This window comes from Salmo salar, chromosome 02, assembly GCF_965601325.2.
Source record: "Salmo salar chromosome 02, fSalSal1, whole genome shotgun sequence".
NCBI lineage: Eukaryota > Metazoa > Chordata > Actinopteri > Salmoniformes > Salmonidae > Salmo > Salmo salar.
The window spans coordinates 68,082,501-68,108,761 of record NC_138292.1 but is presented as its reverse complement, the minus strand read 5'-3'; the positions used below and the strand labels follow the sequence as shown (position 1 = coordinate 68,108,761).

General features: G+C 45.3%; 1 protein-coding gene across 1 annotated transcript in view; it reads right to left on the bottom strand.

Annotated features, from left to right (window-relative positions):
• Positions 1–23,320: 23,320 nt before the first annotated feature.
• Positions 23,321–26,261, bottom strand: part of LOC106590596 (beta-1,3-N-acetylglucosaminyltransferase manic fringe) — a 35,176-nt gene continuing 32,235 nt past the window's right edge. The window contains exons 7-8 of the mRNA XM_045708343.2: positions 24,835–24,920; positions 23,321–24,006 (exon numbers count right to left, since the gene is read on the bottom strand). Of these exons, the coding sequence (XP_045564299.1) occupies positions 23,955–24,006; positions 24,835–24,920 (138 nt within the window). The 3' untranslated portion in view covers positions 23,321–23,954. The remainder of the gene's footprint in view (positions 24,007–24,834; positions 24,921–26,261) is intronic.

Genomic DNA, 26,261 nt, shown 5'->3' with positions numbered 1-26,261 from the left:
GTGTGTGTGTGTGTGTGTGTGTGTGTGTGTGTGTGTGTGTGTGTGTGTGTGTGTGTGTGTGTGTGTGTGTGTGTGTGGGGGGGGGGGGGGGGGCATGTGTGTGTGTGTGTTCATGTGTGTGTCCATGGGATGGAGTGGACCATGACATTGGCTACAGTGGATGGCCAGATTGGAAGCAAATGGGTGTAGAAAAGTGTTCTAATGAGTAAAAGTGGCTAACTTTCACTGACAGCCTGGAGGGAAGAAGAAAGAGGAGAGAACAGAGAAAGAGGTGAGAGGGTCTAAAGAGAGAAAGAGGAGAGAACAGAGAAAGAGGTGAGAGGGTCTAAAGAGAGAAAGAGGAGAGAACAGAGAAAGAGGTGAGAGGGTCTAAAGAGAGAAAGAGGAGAGAACAGAGAAAGAGGTGAGAGGGTCTAAAGAGAGAAAGAGGAGAGAACAGAGAAAGAGGTGAGAGGGTCTAAAGAGAGAAAGAGGAGAGAACAGAGAAAGAGGTGAGAGGGTCTAAAGAGAGAAAGAGGAGAGAACAGAGAAAGAGGAGAGAGGGTCTAAAGAGAGAAAGAGGAGAGAACAGAGAAAGAGAGAGGGTCTAAAGAGAGAAAGAGGAGAGAACAGAGAAAGAGGAGAGAGGGTCTAAAGAGAGAAAGAGGAGAGAACAGAGAAAGAGGTGAGAGGGTCTAAAGAGAGAAAGAGGAGAGAACAGAGAAAGAGGAGAGAGGGTCTAAAGAGAGAAAGAGGAGAGAACAGAGAAAGAGAGAGGGTCTAAAGAGAGAAAGAGGAGAGAACAGAGAAAGAGGAGAGAGGGTCTAAAGAGAGAAAGAGGAGAGAACAGAGAAAGAGGAGAGAGGGTCTAAAGAGAAAAAGAGGAGAGAACAGAGAAAGAGGAGAGAGGGTCTAAAGAGAGAAAGAGGAGAGAACAGAGAAAGAGAGAGGGTCTAAAGAGAGAAAGAGGAGAGAACAGAGAAAGAGAGAGGGTCTAAAGAGAGAAAGAGGAGAGAACAGAGAAAGAGGAGAGAGGGTCTAAAGAGAGAAAGAGGAGAGAACAGAGAAAGAGGAGAGAGGGTCTAAAGAGAGAAAGAGGAGAGAACAGAGAAAGAGGTGAGAGGGTCTAAAGAGAGAAAGAGGAGAGAACAGAGAAAGAGGTGAGAGGGTCTAAAGAGAGAAAGAGGAGAGAACAGAGAAAGTGGTGAGAGGGTCTAAAGAGAGAAAGAGGAGAGAACAGAGAAAGAGGTGAGAGGGTCTAAAGAGAGAAAGAGGAGAGAACAGAGAAAGAGGAGAGAGGGTCTAAAGAGAAAAAGAGGAGAGAACAGAGAAAGAGGAGAGAGGGTCTAAAGAGAGAAAGAGGAGAGAACAGAGAAAGAGGTGAGAGGGTCTAAAGAGAGAAAGAGGAGAGAACAGAGAAAGAGAGAGGGTCTAAAGAGAGAAAGAGGAGAGAACAGAGAAAGAGGTGAGAGGGTCTAAAGAGAGAAAGAGGAGAGAACAGAGAAAGAGGAGAGAGGGTCTAAAGAGAAAAAGAGGAGAGAACAGAGAAAGAGGAGAGAGGGTCTAAAGAGAGAAAGAGGAGAGAACAGAGAAAGAGAGAGGGTCTAAAGAGAGAAAGAGGAGAGAACAGAGAAAGAGGAGAGAGGGTCTAAAGAGAGAAAGAGGAGAGAACAGAGAAAGAGAGAGGGTCTAAAGAGAGAAAGAGGAGAGAACAGAGAAAGAGGTGAGAGGGTCTAAAGAGAGAAAGAGGAGAGAACAGAGAAAGAGGAGAGAGGGTCTAAAGAGAGAAAGAGGAGAGAACAGAGAAAGAGGAGAGAGGGTCTAAAGAGAGAAAGAGGAGAGAACAGAGAAAGAGGTGAGAGGGTCTAAAGAGAGAAAGAGGAGAGAACAGAGAAAGAGGAGAGAGGGTCTAAAGAGAAAAAGAGGAGAGAACAGAGAAAGAGGTGAGAGGGTCTAACGAGAGAAAGAGGAGAGAACAGAGAAAGAGGAGAGAGGGTCTAACGAGAGAAAGAGGAGAGAACAGAGAAAGAGGAGAGAGGGTCTAAAGAGAGAAAGAGGAGAGAACAGAGAAAGAGGGAGCTGTTTCTCTTTTCTAAATTGCAGTTTATTTTCCATATAGCTTTAGTACATGGTGTTGAATGGCTAAAGAATGGAGAGAGAGAAAGAGAGGTGGAGAAAGAGAAAGAGAGGTGGAGAGAGAGAAAGAGAGGTGGGAGAGAGAGAGAGGGGAGAGAGGGGGGTGGGGAGAGAGAGAGGGGAGAGAGGGGGGTGGAGAGAGAGAAAGAGAGGGGGGGGCAGAGAGAAGAGAGAGACAAATAAAGGAAGCAGTTTGGTTTGTTTATTTTTCAATCAGCTCTAGTTGTTATTGAGCTGTAGGCCTTGCGGTGATATAGGTAATATAGGTGTGTGTGTGAAATCAGGGGAAGCCCTGTATTTTAATGAGCCATTGTAGAATTCACGGTGGATGAAAAACGTTTTAATTTGTGGAGTGCTGGAGGGTGTGTCGATAACTCACCAACATGAGAGAGGGAGAGAGTCAGGGTTGAGAGAGAGGGAGAGAGAGAGGGGGATGGAGAGGGGGAGAAATAGAGGGAGGGGGGAGAGGGAGAGATTAAAGGGGAGACGGGGAGAAAGAGAGGGAGGGAGAGAGGGAGAGAGAGGGGGAGGGAGAGAGAGAGAGAGGATTGAGAGAGAGGGAGAGAATGAGAGGGAGAGAGAGGGGGGGAGGGAGAGGGGGAGAGGGGGAGAAATAGAGGGAGAGAGAGGGGTGAGAGAGGGGAGGTGAAGAGGGAGAGAAGGGGAGAAAGAGAGGAAGAAAGAGAGGGAGAGAGGGGGGAAAGAGACGAAGAGAGAGAGAGAGATGGGGAGAAGAGAGAGGGAGAGAGAGAGCTGACCGGTGGATGGACAACTCACCAATGTGAGCCAGAGAGAGAGGGAGCGAGAGATAGAGAGGGGAGGAAGAGCGGCTGAAGAAGGAGAGAGAGGGGAAGAAGAGAGAGGGAGAGAGGTGGTAGAGTGATGGAGGGAGGGAGAGGGAGAGAGCGGAAGGGGTTGAGGGAGAGAGAGCAGGAGAAAAATAAACAGAGGGGGCCTTTTTCCATCCCTCCTCCGTTCCCTTACTCATCGCTCCCTCAGTCAGTCCCACGTTCCCATGGTAACCCAGTGCAGCAGCAACCAGGCGCTGTGAGGTGAGAAGCCGTGTGCCAAGACAGCGTGCAGACAGACACAGAGAGAGAGAGAGAGAGAGAGAGAGAGACAGAGAGAGAGAGACAGAGAGACGTGCAGATAGCTGATATCGCTCCTTACTCTCTCTCGGTCTGGCAGGCTTGTCTCTGTGGCACAGTAATGAAAAATATCTACAAAGAGAAGCCAGACGAGTCAATGGGCTTTAACCCAAATATTCCCATTAAGGAGTGTGTGAATGATATGATGTGAGTGCCTGCTGGATGTAGGAGTGGGAATCATGTTGAATTAATGTGTTGTAATGGAACACTACATCATAACTATAGAGAAACTGACCAGAAACTGAACCAAGTAGAGCCCCCATGGATGCATAGAATAGAGGGGAGAAAGCTCTCTCACACACTTCTGTGTTTGAAAATGGTGGAGGAGGCATTCCCTCTGACCTACCTCCACCCCCTGCTAAACGTACGACCCTGTGCGTGTATGTCTGTTTACATCTCCATATGCTTAAGTGTGTGTGTTGTAGTGTGGGTTCATTTATTCATGCAGATCCTGTGTGTGTTCGCTCCCTCCATTTCCCTGGCCCTCTGTGTGGGGTCCTAATCGAGTTCTCCATTGGGAGAGATGGTAGTATGGGTGGCTGTGGATATGCCTGACCTGACCCCTATTATTGATCTCAGGTGAGGTGTATGAACATCCCAGATAGACTGTCAGAATAAGAAGACCAGGGAGAGGGGGTTACTATTAGTAACACACACACATAACTGGCCAGGCACCGTCCAGGACGGCCCCGTCAACGGCTGGTCGCCCCGAGCAACGGAAGCGTGAGAGAACTGCGAGATGCGGTGTACGGCGGACGAGAGGCATGGCTGACGGGCTCGAAGAAAACATGCCTGACGGGAAAATGAAAATATCAAGAGGGATTAATCTGGAAGAAAAAAGGAGAGAGAAGAGAGAAACGTAAGGAAAGCAGAGTAGGGACAGACTGCGGACGTACGTTGGTGCTCCAATCATACGTATTGTTTTGAAGTCTTGTTCCTGTGTTTCTCGTTTGGTACAATAGCTGAGAATAGATGTTTTAAAGCTGCAATGTGTATTCTTTTTGGGAGATGTGACCAAATGCACATAGAAATGTGAGTTATAGATTTGTCATTCTCATTGAAAGCAAGTCTAAGAAGTGGTAGATCTGTTCTACGTGCGCTATTTCTCTGCTTCCCATTCTTCAGTTTTTTAGTCTTTTACTTTCGGTTTTGTACACCAGCTTCAAACAGCTGAAAAAACTATATTTTGGGTTATTGAAAAGATATTTCACAGCGGTATACAGTGAGGGAAAAAGTATTTGATCCCCTGCTGATTTTGTACATTTGCCCACTGACAAAGAATTGATAAGTCTATAATTTTAATGGTAGGTTTATTTGAACAGTGAGAGACAGAATAACAACACAAAAATCCAGAAAAACGCATGTCAAAAATGTTATAAATTGACTTGCATTTTAATGAGGGAAATAAGTATTTGACCCCTCTGCAAAACATGACTTAGTACTTGGTGGCAAAACCCTTGTTGGCAATCACAGAGGTCAGACGTTTCTTGTAGTTGGCCACCAGGTTTGCACACATCTCAGGAGGGATTTTGTCCCACTCCTCTTTGCAGATCTTCTCCAAGTCATTAAGGGTTCGAGGCTGATGTTTGGCAACTTGAACCTTCAGCTCCCTCCACAGATTTTCTATGGGATTAAGGTCTGGAGACTGGCTAGGCCACTCCAGGACCTTAATGTGCTTCTTCTTGAGCCACTCCTTTGTTGCCTTGGCCGTGTGTTTTGGGTCATTGTCATGCTGGAATACCCATCCACGACCCATTTTCAATGCCCTGGCTGAGGGAAGGAGGTTCTCACCCAAGATTTGACGGTATATGGCCCCGCCCATCGTCCCTTTGATGCGGTGAAGTTGTCCTGTCCCCTTAGCAGAAAAACACCCCCAAAGCATAATGTTTCCACCTCCATGTTTGACGGTGGGGATGGTGTTCTTAGGGTCATAGGCAGCATTCCTCCTCCTCCAAACACAGCGAGTTGAGTTGATGCCAAAGAGCTCCATTTTGGTCTCATCTGACCACAACACTTTCACCCAGTTGTCCTCTGAATCATTCAGATGTTCATTGATGCCAAAGAGCTCCATTTTGGTCTCATCTGACCACAACACATCTGACCCAGTTGTCCTCTGAATCATTCAGATGTTCATTGGCAAACTTCAGACGGGCATGTATATGTGCTTTCTTGAGCAGGGGGACCTTGCGGGCGCTGCAGGATTTCAGTCCTTCACGGCGTAGTGTGTTACCAATTGTTTTCTTGGTGACTATGGTCCCAGCTGCCTTGAGATCATTCACAAGATCCTCCTGTGTAGTTCTGGGCTGATTCCTCACCGTTCTCATGATCATTGCTACTCCATGAGGTGAGATCTTGCATATAGACCCAGGCCGAGGGAGATTGACAGTTCGTTTGTGTTTCTTCCATTTGCGAATAATCGCACCAACTGTTGTCACCTTCTCACCAAGCTGCTTGGCGATGGTCTTGTAGCCCATTCCAGCCTTGTGTAGGTCTACAATCTTGTCCCTGACATCCTTGGAGAGCTCTTTGGTCTTGGCCATGGTGGAGAGTTTGGAATCTGATTGATTGATTGCTTCTGTGGACAGGTGTCTTTTTTACAGGTAACAAGCTGCGGTTAGGAGCACTCCCTTTAAGAGTGTGCTCCTAATCTCAGCTCGTTACCTGTATAAAAGACACCTGGGAGCCAGAAATCTTTCTGATTGAGAGGGGGTCAAATACTTATTTCCCTCATTAAAATGCAAATCAATTTATAACATTTTTGACATGTGTTTTTCTGGATTTATTTGTTATTATTCTGTCTCTCACTGTTGAAATAAACCTACCATTAAAATTATAGACTGATCATTTCTTTGTCAGTGGGCAAACGTACAAAATCAGCAGGGGATCAAATACTTTTTCCCCTCACTGTAGATGGTACAATGATTCTCTACACATTGTTACATAAACTGAAATTAGGCAAACTATTACAATTTTAGCAACCAGGAAAAGCACCTTTGATAATTCGACAAATCCTCATTTCGGGACATAAAATAATCACACCCAATGGGTCCATCAGATTCACAACAGATGCTTAGAGACTGTCTTCAGCGAGGAATTTTTCTTCTATGGGTCCATCAGATTCACAACAGATGCTAGAGACTGTCTTCAGCTAGGAATTATTATTCTATGGGTCCAGCATTAACAGTCTCTCCCTTACCGGCTCGTCTGTTACTCACCTGTTTCACCTGTCTGTCTGTTTCACCTGTCTGTCTGCTCCACATGTCCATCTGTTTAACCTGTCCATCTGTTTCACTTGTCCCTGTGTTTCACCTGTCTATCGCTTTTACCTGTCTGTCTGTTTAACCTGTCCATCTGTTTCACCTGTCTGTCTGTTTAAGCTGTCCCTCTGTTTTTCACCTGTCTATCTGTTTAACCTGTCCCTCTGTTTCACCTGTCTGTCTGGTTCACCTGTACGTCTGTTTCACCTGTCTGTCTGGTTCACCTGTACGTCTGTTTTTCTCCTGTCCCTCTGTTTCACCTGTCCATCTGTTTAACATGTCCATCTGTTTAACCTGTCCATCTGTTTCACTTGTCCCTGTGTTTCACCTGTCTATCGCTTTCACCTGTCTATCTGTTTAACCTGTCCCTCTGTTTCACCTGTCTATCTGTTTAACCTGTCCCTCTGTTTCACCTGTCTATCGCTTTCACCTGTCTATCTGTTTAACCTGTCCCTCTGTTTCACCTGTCTATCTGTTTAACCTGTCCCTCTGTTTCACCTGTCTGTCTGTTTAAGCTGTCCCTCTGTTTTTCACCTGTCTGTCTGTTTAACCTGTCCCTCTGTTTAACCTGTCTATCTGTTTAAACTGTCCCTCTGTTTCACCTGTCTATCTGTTTAACCTGTCCCTCTGTTTCACTTGTCCCTGTGTTTCACCTGTCTATCGCATTTACCTGTCTATCTGTTTAACCTGTCCATCTGTTTCACCTGTCTATCTGTTTCACTTGTCCCTGTGTTTCACCTGTCTATCGCTTTCACCTGTCTATCTGTTTAACCTGTCCCTCTGTTTCACCTGTCTATCTCTTTAACCTGTCCCTCTGTTTCACCTGTCTATCTGTTTAACCTGTCCCTCTGTTTAACCTGTCCATCTGTTTCACCTGTCTATCTGTTTAACCTGTCCCTCTGTTTTACCTGTCTATCTGTTTAAACTGTCCCTCTGTTTCACCTGTCTATCTGTTTAACCTGTCCCTCTGTTTCACTTGTCCCTGTGTTTCACCTGTCTATCGCTTTCACCTGTCTATCTGTTTAACCTGTCCCTCTGTTTCACCTGTCTATCTGTTTAACCTGTCCCTCTGTTTCACCTGTCTATCTGTTTAACCTGTCCCTCTGCCTGTCCCTGCACCGTCTCGCTTCCCGTCTATCGCCTGTCCCTCTGACCTGCACTGCTGTCCCTCTGTTTCACCTGTCTATCTGTTTAAACTGTCCCTCTGTTCACCTGTCCATCTGTTTAACCTGTCCCTCTGTATCACCTGTCTGTCTGTTTCACTTGTACGTCTGTTTCACCTGTCCGTCTGTTTACACCTGTCCGTCTGTTTTTCACCTGTCCGTCTGTTTACACCTGTCCGTCTGTTTCACCTGTGCATCTGTTTCACCTGTCTATCTGTTTCCCCTGTATGTCTGTTTCACCTGTCCATCTGTTTCACCTCTGATAGGCTAGGTGGAAGTTTCACCATATTGCTTATACCAATCAAATCCTTTCAGATCTCCACAAGTGCGTAGTGTGTAGGTGTTAGTGGATGATCTTGGAGTGATAGTCCAGCCTTCCTGCCCTGAGTCTCTACCCGTCTGCCTGTCTTCCTGCCCTGTGTCTCTACCCGTCTGCCTGTGTTCCTGCCCTGTGTCTCTACCCGTCTGCCTGCCTTCCTGCCCTGTGTCTCTACCCGTCTGCCTGCCTTCCTGCCCTGAGTCTCTACCCGTCTGCCTGCCTTCCTGCCCTGTGTCTCTACCCGTCTGCCTGTCTTCCTGCCCTGTGTCTCTACCCGTCTGCCTGTCTTCCTGCCCTGTGTCTCTACCCGTCTGCCTGTCTTCCTGCCCTGAGTCTCTACCCGTCTGCCTGTCTTCCTGCCCTGAGTCTCTACCCGTCTACCTGTCTTCCTGCCCTGTGTCTCTACCCGTCTGCCTGCCTTCCTGCCCTGAGTCTCTACCCGTCTGCCTGTCTTCCTGCCCTGTGTCTCTACCCGTCTGCCTGCCTTCCTGCCCTGTGTCTCTACCCGTCTGCCTGTCTTCCTGCCCTGTGTCTCTACCCGTCTGCCTGCCTTCCTGCCCTGTGTCTCTACCCGTCTGCCTGCCTTCCTGCCCTGTGTCTCTACCCGTCTGCCTGCCTTCCTGCCCTGTGTCTCTACCCGTCTGCCTGCCTTCCTGCCCTGTGTCTCTACCCGTCTGCCTGCCTTCCTGCCCTGAGTCTCTACCCGTCTGCCTGCCTTCCTGCCCTGTGTCTCTACCCGTCTGCCTGCCTTCCTGCCCTGTGTCTCTACCCGTCTGCCTGCCTTCCTGCCCTGTGTCTCTACCCGTCTGCCTGCCTTCCTGCCCTGAGTCTCTACCCGTCTGCCTGCCTTCCTGCCCTGTGTCTCTACCCGTCTGCCTGCCTTCCTGCCCTGTGTCTCTACCCGTCTGCCTGCCTTCCTGCCCTGTGTCTCTACCCGTCTGCCTGCCTTCCTGCCCTGTGTCTCTACCCGTCTGCCTGCCTTCCTGCCCTGTGTCTCTACCCGTCTGCCTGCCTTCCTGACCTGTGTCTCTACCCGTCTGCCTGCCTTCCTGACCTGTGTCTCTACCCGTCTGCCTGCCTTCCTGCCCTGTGTCTCTACCCGTCTGCCTGTCTTCCTGCCCTGTGATTCTACCCGTCTGCCTGTCTTCCCGCCCTGTGTCTCTACCCGTCTGCCTGCCTTCCTGACCTGCTAAATGAAACTTAACCATTAGGGATCCAAATTAGAGATGCATGCAGCCACAGGTTGCCAAAAATATAACTTCACTAAATCAAATTGTATTGGTAACATACACATATGTAGCAGATGTTAGTGGTAACATACACATATGTAGCAGATGTTATTGGTAACATACACATATGTAGTAGATGTTAATGGCAACATACACATATGTAGTAGATGTTATTGGTAACATACACATATGTAGTAGATGTTATTGGTAACATACACATATGTAGCAGATGTTATTGGTAACATACACATATGTAGTAGATGTTAATGGCAACATACACATATGTAGTAGATGTTATTGGTAACATACACATATGTAGTAGATGTTATTGGTAACATACACATATGTAGCAGATGTTATTGGTAACATACACATATGTAGTAGATGTTATTGGTAACATACACATATGTAGTAGATGTTATTGGTAACATACACATATGTAGTAGATGTTATTGGTAACATACACATATGTAGTAGATGTTATTGGTAACATATGCATATGTAGTAGATGTTATTGGTAACATACACATATGTAGTAGATGTTATTGGTAACATACACATATGTAGCAGATGTTATTGGTAACATACACATATGTAGTAGATGTTATTGGTAACATACACATATGTAGCAGATGTTATTGGTAACATACACATATGTAGCAGATGTTATTGTGGGTGTAGAGAAATGCTTATGTTCCTAGCTCCAACAGTGAGGTAATATCTAACTAAATGCTTATGTTCCTAACTCCAACAGTGAAGTAATATCTAACTAAATGCTTATGTTCCTAGCTCCAACAGTGAAGTAATATCTAACTAAATGCTTATGTTCCTAGCTCCAACAGTGAAGTAATATCTAACTAAATGCTTATGTTCCTAACTCCAACAGTGAGGTAATATCTAACTAAATGCTTATGTTCCTAGCTCCAACAGTGAGGTAATATCTAACTAAATGCTTATGTTCCTAGCTCCAACAGTGAGGTAATATCTAACTAAATGCTTATGTTCCTAGCTCCAACAGTGAGGTAATATCTAACTAAATGCTTATGTTCCTATCTCCAACAGTGAGGTAATATCTAACTAAATGCTTATGTTCCTAGCTCCAACAGTGAGGTAATATCTAACTAAATGCTTATGTTCCTAGCTCCAACAGTGAGGTAATATCTAACTAAATGCTTATGTTCCTAGCTCCAACAGTGAAGTAATATCTAACTAAATGCTTATGTTCCTAGCTCCAACAGTGAGGTAATATCTAACTAAATGCTTATGTTCCTAGCTCCAACAGTGAGGTAATATCTAACTAAATGCTTATGTTCCTAGCTCCAACAGTGAGGTAATATCTAACTAAATGCTTATGTTCCTAGCTCCAACAGTGAGGTAATATCTAACTAAATGCTTATGTTCCTAGCTCCAACAGTGAGGTAATATCTAACTAAATGCTTATGTTCCTAGCCCCAACAGTGAGGTAGTATCTAACTAAATGCTTATGTTCCTAACTCCAACAGTGAGGTAATATCTAACTAAATGCTTATGTTCCTAGCTCCAACAGTGAGGTAATATCTAACTAAATGCTTATGTTCCTAGCTCCAACAGTGAGGTAATATCTAACTAAATGCTTATGTTCCTAGCTCCAACAGTGAGGTAATATCTAACTAAATGCTTATGTTCCTAGCTCCAACAGTGCAGTAGTATCTAACAATTCACAACATTACACATTAATCTAAAAGTAAAATAATGGAATTAAGAAATATATAAATATTAGGACGAGCAATGTCGGAGTGGCATTAACTAGAATACAGTATATTAACATATGAAATGGGTACAACAGTATGTAAACATTATTAACATGACCAGTGGTCCATGTCTATGTACATAGGGCAGCAGCCTCTAAGGGGTATGGTTGAGTAACTGGGTGGTAGCCGGCTAGTGACAGTGACTAAGTTCAGAGCAGGGTACTGGGTGGAGGCCAGCTAGTGATGCTATTTAACAGTCTGATGGCCTTGAGATAGAAGCTGTTTTTCAGTCTCTCGGTCCCAGCCTTGATGCACCTGTACTGACCTCGTCTTCTGGATGGTAGCGGGGTGAACAGGCAGTGGCTCGGGTGGTTGTTGTCCTTGATGATCTTTTTGGCCTTCCTGTGATATCGGGTGCTGTAGGTGTCAGCTTCAACAGGTAGGTTATGGGTTCATCTCAAAAGTTTAAAAAAGTGTCTTCCTCTCCTTCCCCTACAGTCTCCACTTCTCTCCTTCTCACTTTCTCTCCTTCTCACCCATCTGAAAGACAGGAGATTTAATTTGATTTGTTTTTGTCTATTCAATCAGATCACTGCAGATGAAAGGGAGGACATGAGGAGAGAGATGAAGCCACGTTAGACTATTGAGATGCACCCCATCCGATCCCCCATGTCATGTTAGTCTGTCAGCTGCACCTCAAAATGGAAGCTTCCTAACCTCCTTCGGAGCTTCAAAGGTGTTTGGGTGCACAGAGTTGGCATCACCGCTGGGGTGCACGGGCGCCATGGTAACCATGTGAGCCGGTTAGTTCACTTCCTTTTGATGTTCTCCGTTCTCAGCTCACATCACAACCTCTCTCTCTCTCTTTTCCGCTCTCCTCTCCCTCAGTCCCCCTCTCTCCTCTCTCTGTTTCTCTCATGTATCCCCTCTCTCCTCTCTCTGTTTCTCTCATGTATCCCTCTCTCTCCTCTCTCTGTTTCTCTCATGTATCCCTCTCTCTCCTCTCTCTGTTTCTCTCATGTATCCCTCTCTCTCCTCTCTCTGTTTCTCTAATTTATCCCTCTATCTTCCTTCCTTTCTCTCTCTCTCTCTCTCTCTCTCTCTCTCTCTCTCTCTCTCTTTCTCCTCTCTCTCTATTTCTCTCAATCTCCCCCGGACACTCTCTCTTTTTCTCTCTCCTCTCTGTCTCTCTTTCTGTCTCTTTCTCTCCTTCTATCCCTCTATCTCTCTGTCACACACACCCTCTCTCTTTCTCTCCCTCCCTACCACCCATCTTCCTGTTCTCTCTCTTTCTCTCTTGCTCTCCCTCCCCAACACCCTTCGTCCTGTTCTCTCTCTCTCTCTCTCTCTCTCTCTCTCTCTCTCTCTCTCTCTCTCTCTCTCTCTCTCTCTAGCTTTCTCAACACACAAGCCAGCTAGAGAAATTCCAAGAACCGCTCTCGCTATATTGCACACTAAGGTAATTGCGGCCTTGACTCTTTGAGTAGGAGGCCCCATCCTTGAATGTGTTTATCTTGTTCGAGCATAGCCGCCATTGTATACTAATAGCGCTACATTGGATTGATTGATAAGGTGCTGCACCCTGGTGGTTGGTACTGGTATCGCGGCCTCACAGCTGGTGAAAAAGGCGGTCTGTTTAGTTTTTTGATGAAAGGAAGATAAAAAAGAAAAGGAGAACCTCCCTCTTCCCCATCTGGCTCAGGGAGTTCATTTAGTCTCTAACACACTATCTCGTTCCCTCCCCTCTTTCTTGTAATCGCTCCTTCACTCATTGCCTCATTTTCTCTCCTCCAATCTTGCCTACACAATCAGTGTTGTGTGTGTGTGTGTGTATGTACAGTATGTAGACATATGTTTATAGTTAGTCATGGCTATGAATATATATGCAATCTTTGTGTGCATATATTTATGTAGAATGTGTTTGTATGTTTATTTAGTCATGAACACGTCCCTACTTCTACACTACACGACCAAAAGTATGTAGACACCTGCTCATTGAACATCTCATTCCAAAGTCATAGGCATTAATATGGAGTTAGTCCCACCTTTGCTAGTATAACAGCCTCCACTACTCTGTGAAGGCTTTCCACTAGATGTTGGAACATTGCTGCGAGGACTTGCTTTCATTCAGCCACAAGAGCATTAGTGAGGTCAGGTACTGATGTTGGGCGATTAGGCCTGGCTCACAGTCGGTGTTACAATTCATCCCAAAGGTGTTCGATGTGGTTGAGGTCAGAGCTCTGTGCAGGCCAGTCAAGTTCTTTCACACCGATCTCGAGAAACCATTTCTGTACAGACCTCGCTTTGTGCACGGGGGCATTGTCATGATGAAACAGGAAAGAGCCTTCCCCAAACTGTTGCCACAAAGTTGGAAGCACAGAATTGTCTAGAATGTCATTGTATGCTGTAGCGTTAAGATTTCCCTTCACTGGAACTAAGGGGCCTAGCCAGAACCATGACTCCATCAAACTTTATAGTTATCACTATGCACTGGGGCAGGTTGAGTTCTCCTGGCATCCACCAAATCCAAATTCCTCTGTCGGACTGCCAGAGGGTGAAGTGTGATTCATCACTCCAGAGAACGCGTTTCCACTGCTCCAGAGTCCAATGGTGGCAAGCTTTACACCACTCCAGCCGACGCTTGGCATTGGACATGGTGATCTTAGGCTTGTCTGCGGCTGCTTAGCCATTGAAATCCATTGTATAAAGCTTCCGACGAATAGTTATTGTGCTGAAAATGCTTCAACATGCCGTTTTGAACTAGGTAGTGAGTGTTGCAACCGAGGACCAGTGGCGACCTGTCATTCAGGACAGAGCCCCACCTGTTTTGAGCCCCACAATTCTAGCAAATAAATATATAATATTATATATATATATATATATATATATATACACACTGCTCAAAAAAATAAAGGGAACACTTAAACAACACAATGTAACTCCAAGTCAATCACACTTCTGTGAAATCAAACTGTCCACTTAGGAAGCAACACTGATTGACAATAAATGTCACATGCTGTTGTGCAAATGGAATAGACAACAGGTGGAAATTATAGGCAATTAGCAAGACACCCCCAATAAAGGAGTAGTTCTGCAGGTGGGGACCACAGACCACTTCTCAGTTCCTATGCTTCCTGGCTGATGTTTTGGTCACTTTTGAATGCTGGCGGTGCTTTCACTCTAGTGGTAGCATGAGACGGAGTCTACAACCCACACAAGTGGCTCAGGTAGTGCAGCTCATCCAGGATGGCACATCAATGCGAGCTGTGGCAAGAAGGTTTGCTGTGTCTGTCAGCGTAGTGTCCAGAGCATGGAGGCGCTACCAGGAGACAGGCCAGTACATCAGGAGATGTGGAGGAGGCCGTAGGAGGGCAACAACCCAGCAGCAGGACCGCTACCTCCGCCTTTGTGCAAGGAGGAGCAGGAGAAGCACTGCCAGAGCCCTACAAAATGACCTCCAGCAGGCCACAAATGTGCATGTGTCTGCTCAAACGGTCAGAAACAGACTCCATGAGGGTGGTATGAGGGCCCGACGTCCACAGGTGGGGGTTGTGCTTACAGCCCAACACCGTGCAGGACGTTTGGCGTTTGCCAGAGAACACCAAGATTGGCAAATTCGCCACTGGCGCCCTGTGCTCTTCACAGATGAAAGCAGGTTCACACTGAGCACGTGACAGACGTGACAGAGTCTGGAGACGCCGTGGAGAACGTTCTGCTGCCTGCAACATCCTCCAGCATGACCGGTTTGGCGGTGGGTCGGTCATGGTGTGGGGTGTCATTTCTTTGGGGGGCCGCACAGCCCTCCATGTGCTCGCCAGAGGTAGCCTGACTGCCATTAGGTACCGAGATGAGATCCTCAGACCCCTTGTGAGACCATATGCTGGTGCAGTTGGCCCTGGGTTCCTCCGAATGCAAGACAATGCTAGACCTCATGTGGCTGGAGTATGTCAGCAGTTCCTGCAAGAGGAACTGGCCCGCCCATTCCCCAGACCTGAATCCAATTGAGCACATCTGGGACATCATGTCTCGCTCCATCCACCAACGCCACGTTGCACCACAGACTGTCCAGGAGTTGGCGGATGCTTTAGTCCAGGTCTGGGAGGAGATCCCTCAGGAGACCATCCGCCACCTCATCAGGAGCATGCCCAGGCGTTGTAGGGAGGTCATACAGGCACGTGGAGGCCACACACACTACTGAGCCTCATTTTGACTTGTTTTAAGGACATTACATCAAAGTTGGATCAGCCTGTAGTGTGGTTTTCCACTTTAATTTTGAGTGTGACTCCAAATCCAGACCTCCATGGGTTGATAAATTGGATTTCCATTAATTATTTTTGTGTGATTTTGTTGTCAGCACATTCAACTATGTAAAGAAAAAAGTATTTAATAAGATTATTTCTTTCATTCAGATCTAGGATGTGTTGTTTAAGTGTTCCCTTTATTTTTTTGAGCAGTATAAATATATATATATATATATATATATATATACAGTATATATAGCGTTTTTGGGGGAGGGGGCTTATATTTTCTGGATGGTATTCTGACATTAATACGTGTGACATCAGTTTTCAAACTAAAAAAATCATTGAGTTAATAAATCCGCATTCAAACACGGTCTCTTTTTGCTTTGTTGATAAGGCAGCTCCAAAATGCAGGTGTTTCAGCCTAGCTCTGGGCTCTCTGTGGTGGTGGGGCAGCCAGCTGAAAATATGGAGTGTAGGGGTTGGTAACTTTCTCTAGTTGCGCCGTGATTGGCTCAGTGTTCTGTCACTCATGGGGACAATACGTCACCGCCAAGTCTAAGGGTAGAGTTCGACAATTCAAGCCCCTTGGGTGCTGCCATAGAGTTACATTAGAAGTGCTCATCCAAGAAGGCTCAAGGTCATTGGCCACAGATAAAATCACATCAAATCACAGTAGCTTTGATTGGACTGATCATGTCAACATAATACTTTCAAAATCTTCGCTAGCAGTCATCATCATGAATCAAGTTGACAATCTACTGGCAAATCCTTGTCATATGAAGAGAAATAATGGAGAAAAATGTAAGATAAAACGTATCTGTGCCTCAGCCTAATAATTTGGTCTATTTTCACTCTTAATTCCACCTACTGTTCTGACTTGGTGGTGCACATGTAGCCTATAACCTGTTTTAGAGAAATGTAATTATCGAATGTAGCAGTGGTAAGGTGTTGGGACTGCTGTTGGGACTAACAGTTTTGGGCACCGTTTGTCACCGTTATAGTGCAATTAATGTACTGTTTAGTGTTGTGTAGTGGCTTTGATGACATGCATCCCACATTTTTTTGTTTTGTTTGCCCCACCAAGATTTACTTGCTAAAATCGCCACTGCCAAGGACAAATGATTTTTACACGCTTAAGCACTTGGCGGTACCGTTTTGTGAGCTTGTGTGGCCTACCACTTTGCAGTGGAGCCGTTGTTGCTCCTAGACGTTTCCACTTCACAATAACAGCACTTACAGTTGACCAGGGCAGATCTAGTAGGGTAGAAATTTGACGAAGTGACTTGTTGGAAGGGTGGCATCCTATGACGGTGCCATGTTGAAAGTCACTGAGCTCTTCAGTACGGACCATTCTACTGCCAATGTTTGTCTATGGAGATTGCATGGCTGTGTGCTCGATTATTTGTATATACATTTGTATATATAGTGTATTTTCAAAAGCTGTGTTTGTGAGATGGCGGAGGGAGGTAGAGGTAGAGAGGTAGAGAGAAAGAGAGCGAGAGAGGTAGAGAGAAAGAGAGAGAGAGCGGTAGAGAGAGAGAGAGAGAGAGCCCCAGCAGGGCCACAGCGCTGTGCTGTCTCCATGGAAGTAGCAGTGAGGGTTGTTGAGTTGGAACCTAATAAAGGGAGGACAATACGCACACACACCCCACACACATACATACTCCCCCCAGCCTAATAAAGCAGCTTTGGATAGCACTGAACTAGCCAGCAGCAATCTCTAAAAGGACTCTCCATCTCCCTTAGTGCAGCACACAACCTCTCCGTCTCGCTATTTCTCTCTCTGACACACACACACACACACACACACACACGTTTGAACACAAAAACTTTCTCTCTCACACACACGCACACACAAACCATGCACCCATCAGTCAATGACCATCTCAATGAAGTTAACAGCTCACTCATTGATGAGTCAATGGCTCTTCTCGCTACTGTCTCCTCTCCTTTTCTCCCTTCTCTCCTTTTCTCTCTTCTCCATCTCTCCTCTCCTTTTCTCTCTTCTCTCCTCTCCTTTTCTCTCTTCTCTCTTCTCCTTTTCTCCATCTCTCCTCTCCTTTTCTCTCTTCTCTCTTCTCCTTTTCTCCATCTCTCCTCTCCTTTTCTCCCTCTCTCTTCTCCTTTTCTCCATCTCTCCTCTCCTTTTCTCTCTTCTCTCCTCTCCTTTTCTCTCTTCTCTCTTCTCCTTTTCTCTCTTCTCTCTTCTCCTTTTCTCCATCTCTCTTCTCCTTTTCTCTCTTCTCTCTTCTCCTTTTCTCCATCTCTCTTCTCCTTTTCTCCATCTCTCCTCTCCTTTTCTCCCTCTCTCTTCTCCTTTTCTCCATCTCTCTTCTCCTTTTCTCTCTTCTCCTTTTCTCTCTTCTCCTTTTCTCTCTTCTCCTTTTCTCCCTCTCTCTTCTCCTTTTCTCCCTCTCTCTTCTCCTTTTCTCCCTCTCTCTTCTCCTTTTCTCCATCTCTCTTCTCCTTTTCTCCATCTCTCCTCTCCTTTTCTCCATCTCTCTTCTCCTTTTCTCCATCTCTCCTCTCCTTTTCTCTCTTCTCTCTTCTCCTTTTCTCCATCTCTCTTCTCCTTTTCTCCATCTCTCCTCTCCTTTTCTCCATCTCTCCTCTCCTTTTCTCCATCTCTCTTCTCCTTTTCTCCATCTCTCCTCTCCTTTTCTCTCTTCTCTCTTCTCCTTTTCTCTCTTCTCTCTTCTCCTTTTCTCTCTTCTCCTTTTCTCTCTTCTCCTTTTCTCTCTTCTCCTTTTCTCCCTCTCTCTTCTCCTTTTCTCTCTTCTCTCTTCTCCTTTTCTCCATCTCTCTTCTCCTTTTCTCCCTCTCTCTTCTCCTTTTCTCTCTTCTCCTTTTCTCCCTCTCTCTTCTCCTTTTCTCTCTTCTCTCTTCTCCTTTTCTCCATCTCTCTTCTCCTTTTCTCCCTCTCTCTTCTCCTTTTCTCCCTCTCTCTTCTCCTTTTCTCCATCTCTCTTCTCCTTTTCTCTCTTCTCCTTTTCTCTCTTCTCCTTTTCTCCCTCTCTCTTCTCCTTTTCTCCCTCTCTCTTCTCCTTTTCTCCATCTCTCTTCTCCTTTTCTCTCTTCTCCTTTTCTCTCTTCTCCTTTTCTCTCTTCTCCTTTTCTCCCTCTCTCTTCTCCTTTTCTCCCTCTCTCTTCTCCTTTTCTCCCTTCTCTTCTCTATTTTCTCTCTCCTCTCCCCTCTTCTTCCCCACTCTACTGGAGCACACCAGCTACATGTGTCACTATGGCAACCTCTCCACTTGACAGCACTTTCTCTGCCAGTCCAGATGAGTCTGATGTGCCACTGCTCAAGCTGGACTAAGTTACCTAGTTACAGTATTTAGCCAATGAGGAGGTCTATCTCAGAAAGAACACCCACTGTAAATGAATCTTTCTTTAATATAGCGGTCTATTTTTTTGTTTATTAAAACTACAAATAGTCACAACTTCTCCTCTGCTCCAATGGACCCCACCAGCTACAGTACATGTGTGTCACTATGGTAACCTCTCGAATTGAACAAAACTCTGACTGGATGTGGTTTGAATGAGCCAATCTAGACTAAGTTTCCCACTTTTAGTTTTGTCAGTTCCTTTGTGGTATATTTCTGATGCTCTTCCACTCTTGGTCTCTTCTCTCGCTCTCTCATGCTCTAATCTCCCTCTCTTTCTCAATTCAATTCTATTCAAAGGGCTTTAATGGCATGGGAAAAATATGTTTACATTGCCAAAGCAATGTACACTGAACAAAAACATAAACGCAACATGCAACAATTTCAATGATTTTACTGTTATAGTTCATATAAGGAAAAGGAAATCTGTCAATTGAAATAAATTCATTAGGTCCTGATTTATGGATTCCACATGACTGGGAATACAGATATGCACCTGTTGGTCACAGATACCTTAAAAAAAGGTAGGGGCGCGGATCAGTATCTGGTGTGACCACCATTTGCCTCATGCAGCGTGACACATCTCCTTCACATAGAGTTGATCAGGCTGTTGATTGTGGCCTGTGGAATGTTGTCCCACTCCTCTTCAATGGCTTTGTGAAGTTTCTGGATTTTGGCGGGACCTAGAACACGCTGTCGTACACGTCGATCCAGAGCATCCCAAACAGGCTGAATGGGTGACATGTCTGGTGAGTATGCAGGCCATGGAAGAACTGGGACATTTTCAGCTTCCAGGAATTGTGTACAGATCCTTGCGACATGGGGCCGTGCATTATCATGCTGAAACATGAGGTGATGGTGGCGGATGAATGGCACGACAATGGGTCTTTTCAAATTGCCATCAATAAAATGTAATTGTGTTAGTTGTCCGTAGCTTATGCCTGCCCATACCATAACCCCACCACCACCATGGGCCACTCTGTTCAAAACGTTGACATCAGCAAACCGCTCGCCCACACAACACCATACATGCTGTCTGCCATCTGCCTGGTACAGTTGAAACCAGGATTCATCCATGAAGAGCACACTTCTCCACCGGGCCAGTGGCCATCGAAGGGGGGCATTTGCCCACTGAAGTTGGTTACGATGCTGAACTGCAGTCAGGTCAAGACCCTGGTGAGGATGACGAGCACGCAGATCAGCTTCCCTGAGATGGTTTCTGACAGTTTGTGCAGAAATTCTTTGGTTGTGCAAATCCACAGTTTCATCAGCTGTCCGGGTGGCTGGTCTCAGACGACCCCGCTGGTGAAGAAGCCAGATGTGGAGGTCCTGGGCTGGTTACACGTGGTCTGCGGTTGTGAGGCCGGTTGGAAGTACTGCCAAATTCTCTAAAACGATTTTAGAGGCGGCTTATTGTAAATAAAGAATTAACATATAATTATCTGGCAACAGCTCTGGTGGACATTCCTGCAGTCAGCATGCCAATTAGCACGCTCCCTCAACATGAGATGTCTGTGGAATTGTGTTGTGTAACAAAACTGCACATTTTAGAGTGGCCTTTTATTGTCCCCAGCACAACGTGCCCCCGTTTAATGATCATGCTGTTGAATCAGCTTCTTGATATGCCACACCTGTCAGGTGGATGGATTATCTTGGCAAATGCTCACAAACAGGGATATAAACAAATGCGTGCAAAGAATTTCCCCATTCTGTCTTGTGTCCCCATTCTGTCTTGTGTCCCCATTCTGTCTTGTTCCCCATTCTGTCTTGTTCCCCATTCTGTCTTGTGTCCCCATTCTGTCTTGTTCCCCATTCTGTCTTGTTCCCCATTCTGTCTTGTTCCCCATTCTGTCTTGGTCCCCATTCTGTCTTGTTTCCCATTCTGTCTTGTGTCCCCATTCTGTCTTGTTCCCCATTCTGTCTTGTGTCCCCATTCTGTCTTGGTCCCCATTCTGTCTTGTGTCCCCATTCTGTCTTGTTCCCCATTCTGTCTTGTTCCCCATTCTGTCTTGTGTCCCCATTCTGTCTTGTTCCCCATTCTGTCTTGTTCCCCATTCTGTCTTGTTCCCCATTCTGTCTTGTCCCCATTCTGTCTTGTTCCCCATTCTTCTTTAAACAACAGTTTATGCTTGGAATTGTGGGTAGTTAGGGTGTTAGTTAGGGTCAATGGACACAAATACTAAGAGATGAGAATATCTTCGTTCAGTCGTTTTCCCCAGACACACTCCGCTCAGCCGGGGGATGTAGAAAGGTCTAGAGAGGTCTCAAATGGAACATTGGCATTTGTTGAGATCCAGGGCAACTCTATTCTCTCCCTGACAACCTTTCAGAATCCTGTATAGCGGTTTACGAGACGGACAGAAGATGAAACTGCAGCGCCGAGAGCAACACAAACACAACAGTGAGTGCTAGACTCCAACTATCACAGCCTGGGGCCATTTCATCCCTACGCTGGACCAATCACTGCCTTTTATAGAGTACCAGTACACACATTTTACAGTATCTCTGTGCATCACACACACACTTGGTTCAGTTCCTAACATTTTACACTGTAGTCATTTAGCAGATGCTGTTATCCAGAGTTACTTACAGTAGTGAGTGGATACATTTTCATACTGGTCCCCCGTGGGAATCAAACCCACAACCCTGGCATTGCATTCACCATGCTCTACCAACTGAGCTACACAGGACTGTCTTGATGTCACACCACCTCTGAGACCAGGGAGGATATGAGTCATACTGTGGAGAGTAAGTCCCTTCTCCTTGGTGAAACACACACACACAGAAAGATACACATATTAACACACACACACACACACACACACACACACACACACACACACACACACACACACACACACACACACACACACACGCACACACACACACACACACACGCACGCACACACAGAACTACACACAAACACTAAGTCACACACACACACACAAACCTATACACACACACATTAACACACACACACAAACATACACAGAGATACATACACACACACACACACACAGCGAGTGTGTGGCCTTGATGTGACGGTTGAGTACACCGCTCACTGTTTCTGTGTATACCTCTGGGAGAACATGGGGGAAGGGAGGTGTCCATGCACCACTGGCGACAGACACACAGAGAATACACACACTGAGAACACACACAGACTGTCAATCACAATTCCCAATCTTATTTAACCCTTCAGCGATTCCCTGTATCCCTCCCAGTCCTCTGAGAATCCTGAACCACTACGACCCAGCGAATCCCACCTGTCATCTGTAGTTCAGATCTACTCACTGTCCTTCATATGAGACAGACACACACACCACATACACACAAACACACCACATTACATGCACACACACATCACATACACCACAACACATACACATCACATTACATTCACATCACACACACACACACACACACTGGCCTAAATCATTGCTCATAGCCTCACTGAATCTGAAGTGGTTGTAGTGTGTGCCGTCTGTCATGGCAGACTTACCATTAGGCAGAAGAGGCAATTGCCTCGGGCCTCATGAGCTGAGCATCATTTAAAAAAAGAATACTAGTACCGTAATTTCCGGACTATTATGCGCACCTGAATATAAGCCGCACCCACTGAATTAAAAAATATATATTATTTTGAACATAAATAAGCCGCACATGTCTATAAGCCGCAGGTGCCTACCGGTACATTGAAACAAATTAACTTTACACAGGCTTTAACGAAACACGGCTTGTAACAAAAATAAATAGGCTTTAACGAAACACGGCTTGTAACAAAAATAAATAGGCTTTAACGAAACACGGCTTGTAACAAAAAATAAATAGGCTTTAACGAAACACGGCTTGTAACAAAAAATAAATAGGCTTTAACGAAACACGGCTTGTAACAAAAATAAATAGGCTTTAATGAAACACGGCTTGTAACAAAAATAAATAGGCTTTAACGAAACACGGCTTGTAACAAAAATAAATAGGCTTTAACGAAACACGGCTTGTAACAAAAAATAAATAGGCTTTAACGAAACACGGCTTGTAACAAAAATAAATAGGCTTTAACGAAACACGGCTTGTAACAAAAAATAAAAAATTAGCAGTAAGCTTTAGTTGTCTTTTTGCACTGAGTCAATTCCTCACGCTGCTGTTTCCAACGTCTTATCATCGACTCATTAAGACCAAGCTCCCGTGCAGCAGCTCTATTTCCTTTTCCAACAGCCAGATCAATCGCCTTCAACTTGAAAGCTGCATCATATGCATTTCTCCGTGTCTTTGCCATGATGAGGGTGACAAAATGACTTACCGTAATCAGAATGATGGGAAGTTTGAGAGCGCTCGATTTAATCTAAACAGTAAACCAAAAAGTTGTTTGACCTTAACCCGTTCAGCAATTTCATTGGTCTAATGAAAGCTTCATGCCGCCAAAAAACTGAGCACGTCACAGAATGTGTTTTTTTGGGAGAAAAAAAATTGAAAGCGGGAAAAATCCATATATTAACCGCGTCATTGTTTAAGCCGCGATGTTCAAAGCCTGGGAAAAAAGTTGCGGCTTATAGTCCGGAATTTACGGTAATATATTTTTTTATATAATTTCTCTGCTTCTCTGCTTGTCCGTTTGACACACTCTCCTTGTCTCACACACACACACACACACACACACACACACACACACACACACACACACACCTCTTCTTCAAGGCTGTATAAACCATGATGATTCTTTCAGGCTTTGCAGAAACACTTTTAAAGTTAAACAAGGTTTTTTTTTTAAACATGTCTTTCCAACAATTTAAAAACATTTTTGCAGTCATAACAGAACAGATTCAAAAAACGGCAGATATTTTACAGCAGTGAATTTCACCAGAGTTCATCATAAGAAGTTATACAAATCTATTAAAAAAAAGTACTAAATATATTCATATTTCTTTTGGTCTCTGTTCAAAAAATATACACACCTCCAATTAATGACGCAAGTGCTGTCTTGTTAAGGGCTCTGGAGGGCTCATAGAACTCCTAGAATAAGTAGATTGGTTACAGGAAGTACACGCTGCATTCTGCACCAGACTAATGCTTGTAGTCCCTGTTATTCCATGTAAAACCAGGGCTGTGTCCCAATTATCTCTCCTTGCTCCCAAAGTTTGTACACTGATTTCCAAGTAAATAACTGGGGTAAGACGTAAAGGTGAAACTCCCACTAGCCCATACATCCACCAACCCATCACTTTTAGATTTGTTGGAAATAGTAAACGAGTGTACACTTCAGGAGAAAAGAGAGATCATTGAGACGCACCCAGGGAATCCAGGAAATGCTGACATCGTTTCGGAAAGTCTCAGGAGGCACAGGGGCTGCTGGGAGTTGGAGTCTTCAAGGGCACCAGCTGGTAAGTGGATAGAGTAGACAGTGGACCGTCTTAAACCTGTAAAGAATGACAGAACATTCTATATGATGAAATATATCATTATTAAACGTACAGAAATACAATGAATTAACATTGAATCTACAAGTAAGATGATTGTTCCTTTGACAGCATCTGTAAAGGGCGTACACATGCATATACATGACAAGCCTTACCAGGACCCTGAACAGCGTCTACCCCTGAACCATGAGACTGCTAAACAAGGCTGCTAAATAACTAATCAAAGTCTATCTGGACTACCTGCATTGACCCTTTTTTAACTAACTCACTTGCACTGACTCTATACACATACACTGGACTCTACCCACACACTCACACACATACTGTATACACACACACACACACACACACACACACACCACTTCATATGCCCACACACATTACATGCACACTGATGCCACACACACACATATACACTCACACACACACACTTTCACACTCACCACATACGTTGCTGCCACTGCCTATTGTCTATCCTGTTGCCTAGTAACTTTACCTCTACCTATATGTACAGAACATAGCTACAACAGTGTTTCTGTTCTATTATAGATGTTGGGACATTTTACACTTGTACCCCAGCTGGCAGAGAATAAGGATCTCCCTCTAGAGTCTGGTGTAGGGTTGCAAGATACCGGTAACTTTCCCAGAAGTTTTCCAGAAATCCTGGTTGTAAAACTACAGGAATCAGGAGGGAATAAGCAAGGAATTCTGTAATCCACCAAGCAGGATTTCTGGAAAGCCGGGGATGTTTGGGAAGGTTAGCGGAGTATTGCAACCCTGGTGTGGTTTCTGTGAGGTTTCTTGGCCTGAGGACAGGTTGGTACTGACCTGGAGGGATCATCCTCCTTGGAGAAGAGTCTATTCAGCTCCACACTGTTCATCTTGTTCTCAAACAGCCCATAACTGAGAGTCACCTACAGAGAACACACACGCAATACAACTTAGAGGAGAGAAAACACATTACATGAGGCAGAAATGATTTGTATGTGTGCGTTCGTACATCCATGTGTGTGTGTGTGTGTGTGTGTGTGTGTGTGATCTAATCTAACCTGTAGAGGTATATTGCTACGTGTGTGCGTGTGTGTGTGTGTGTGTGTGTGGCCTGTAGAGGTATATTGCTAGGTGAGTGTGTGTGTGTGTGTGTGTGTGTGTGTGTGTGTGTGTGTGTGTGTGTGTGTGTGTGTGTGTGTGTGTGTGTGTGTGTGTGTGTGTGGTGTGTGTGTGTCTGACCTGTAGAGGTATATTGCTAGGTGTGTGTGTGTGTATCTGACCTGTAGAGGTATATTGCTGGGTGTGTGTGTGTGTGTGTGTATCTGACCTGTAGAGGTATATTGCTGGGTGTGTGTGTGTGTCTGACCTGTAGAGGTATATTGCTGGGTGTGTGTATCTGACCTGTAGAGGTATATTGCTGGGTGTGTGTGTATCTGACCTGTAGAGGTATATTGCTGGGTGTGTGTGTGATCTGACCTGTAGAGGTATATTGCTGGGTGTGTGTGTATCTGACCTGTAGAGGTATATTGCTGGGTGTGTGTGTGTGTCTGACCTGTAGAGGTATATTGCTGGGTGTGTGTGTATCTGACCTGTAGAGGTATATTGCTGGGTGTGTGTGTATCTGACCTGTAGAGGTATATTGCTGGGTGTGTGTGTGTGTCTGACCTGTAGAGGTATATTGCTGGGTGTGTGTGTGTGTCTGACCTGTAGAGGTATATTGCTGGGTGTGTGTGTATCTGACCTGTAGAGGTATATTGCTGGGTGTGTGTGTTCTGACCTGTAGAGGTATATTGCTGGGTGTGTGTGTGTGTGTGTCTACCTGTAGAGGTATATTGCTAGTGTGTGCTGTGTGTGTGTGTGTGTGCCTGTAGAGGTATATTGCTGGGTGTGTGTGTGTCTGACCTGTAGAGGTATATTGCTGGTGTGTGTGTGTGTCTGACCTGTAGAGGTATATTGCTGGGTGTGTGTGTGTGTGTGATCTGACCTGTAGAGGTATATTGCTGGGTGTGTGTGTGTGTGTATCTGACCTGTAGAGGTATATTGCAGGGTGTGTGTGTGTCTGACCTGTAGAGGTATATTGCTGGGTGTGTGTGTGTCTGACCTGTAGAGGTATATTGCTGGGTGTGTGTGTATCTGACCTGTAGAGGTATATTGCTGGGTGTGTGTGTGTGTCTGACCTGTAGAGGTATATTGCTGGGTGTGTGTGTATCTGACCTGTAGAGGTATATTGCTGGGTGTGTGTGTATCTGACCTGTAGAGGTATA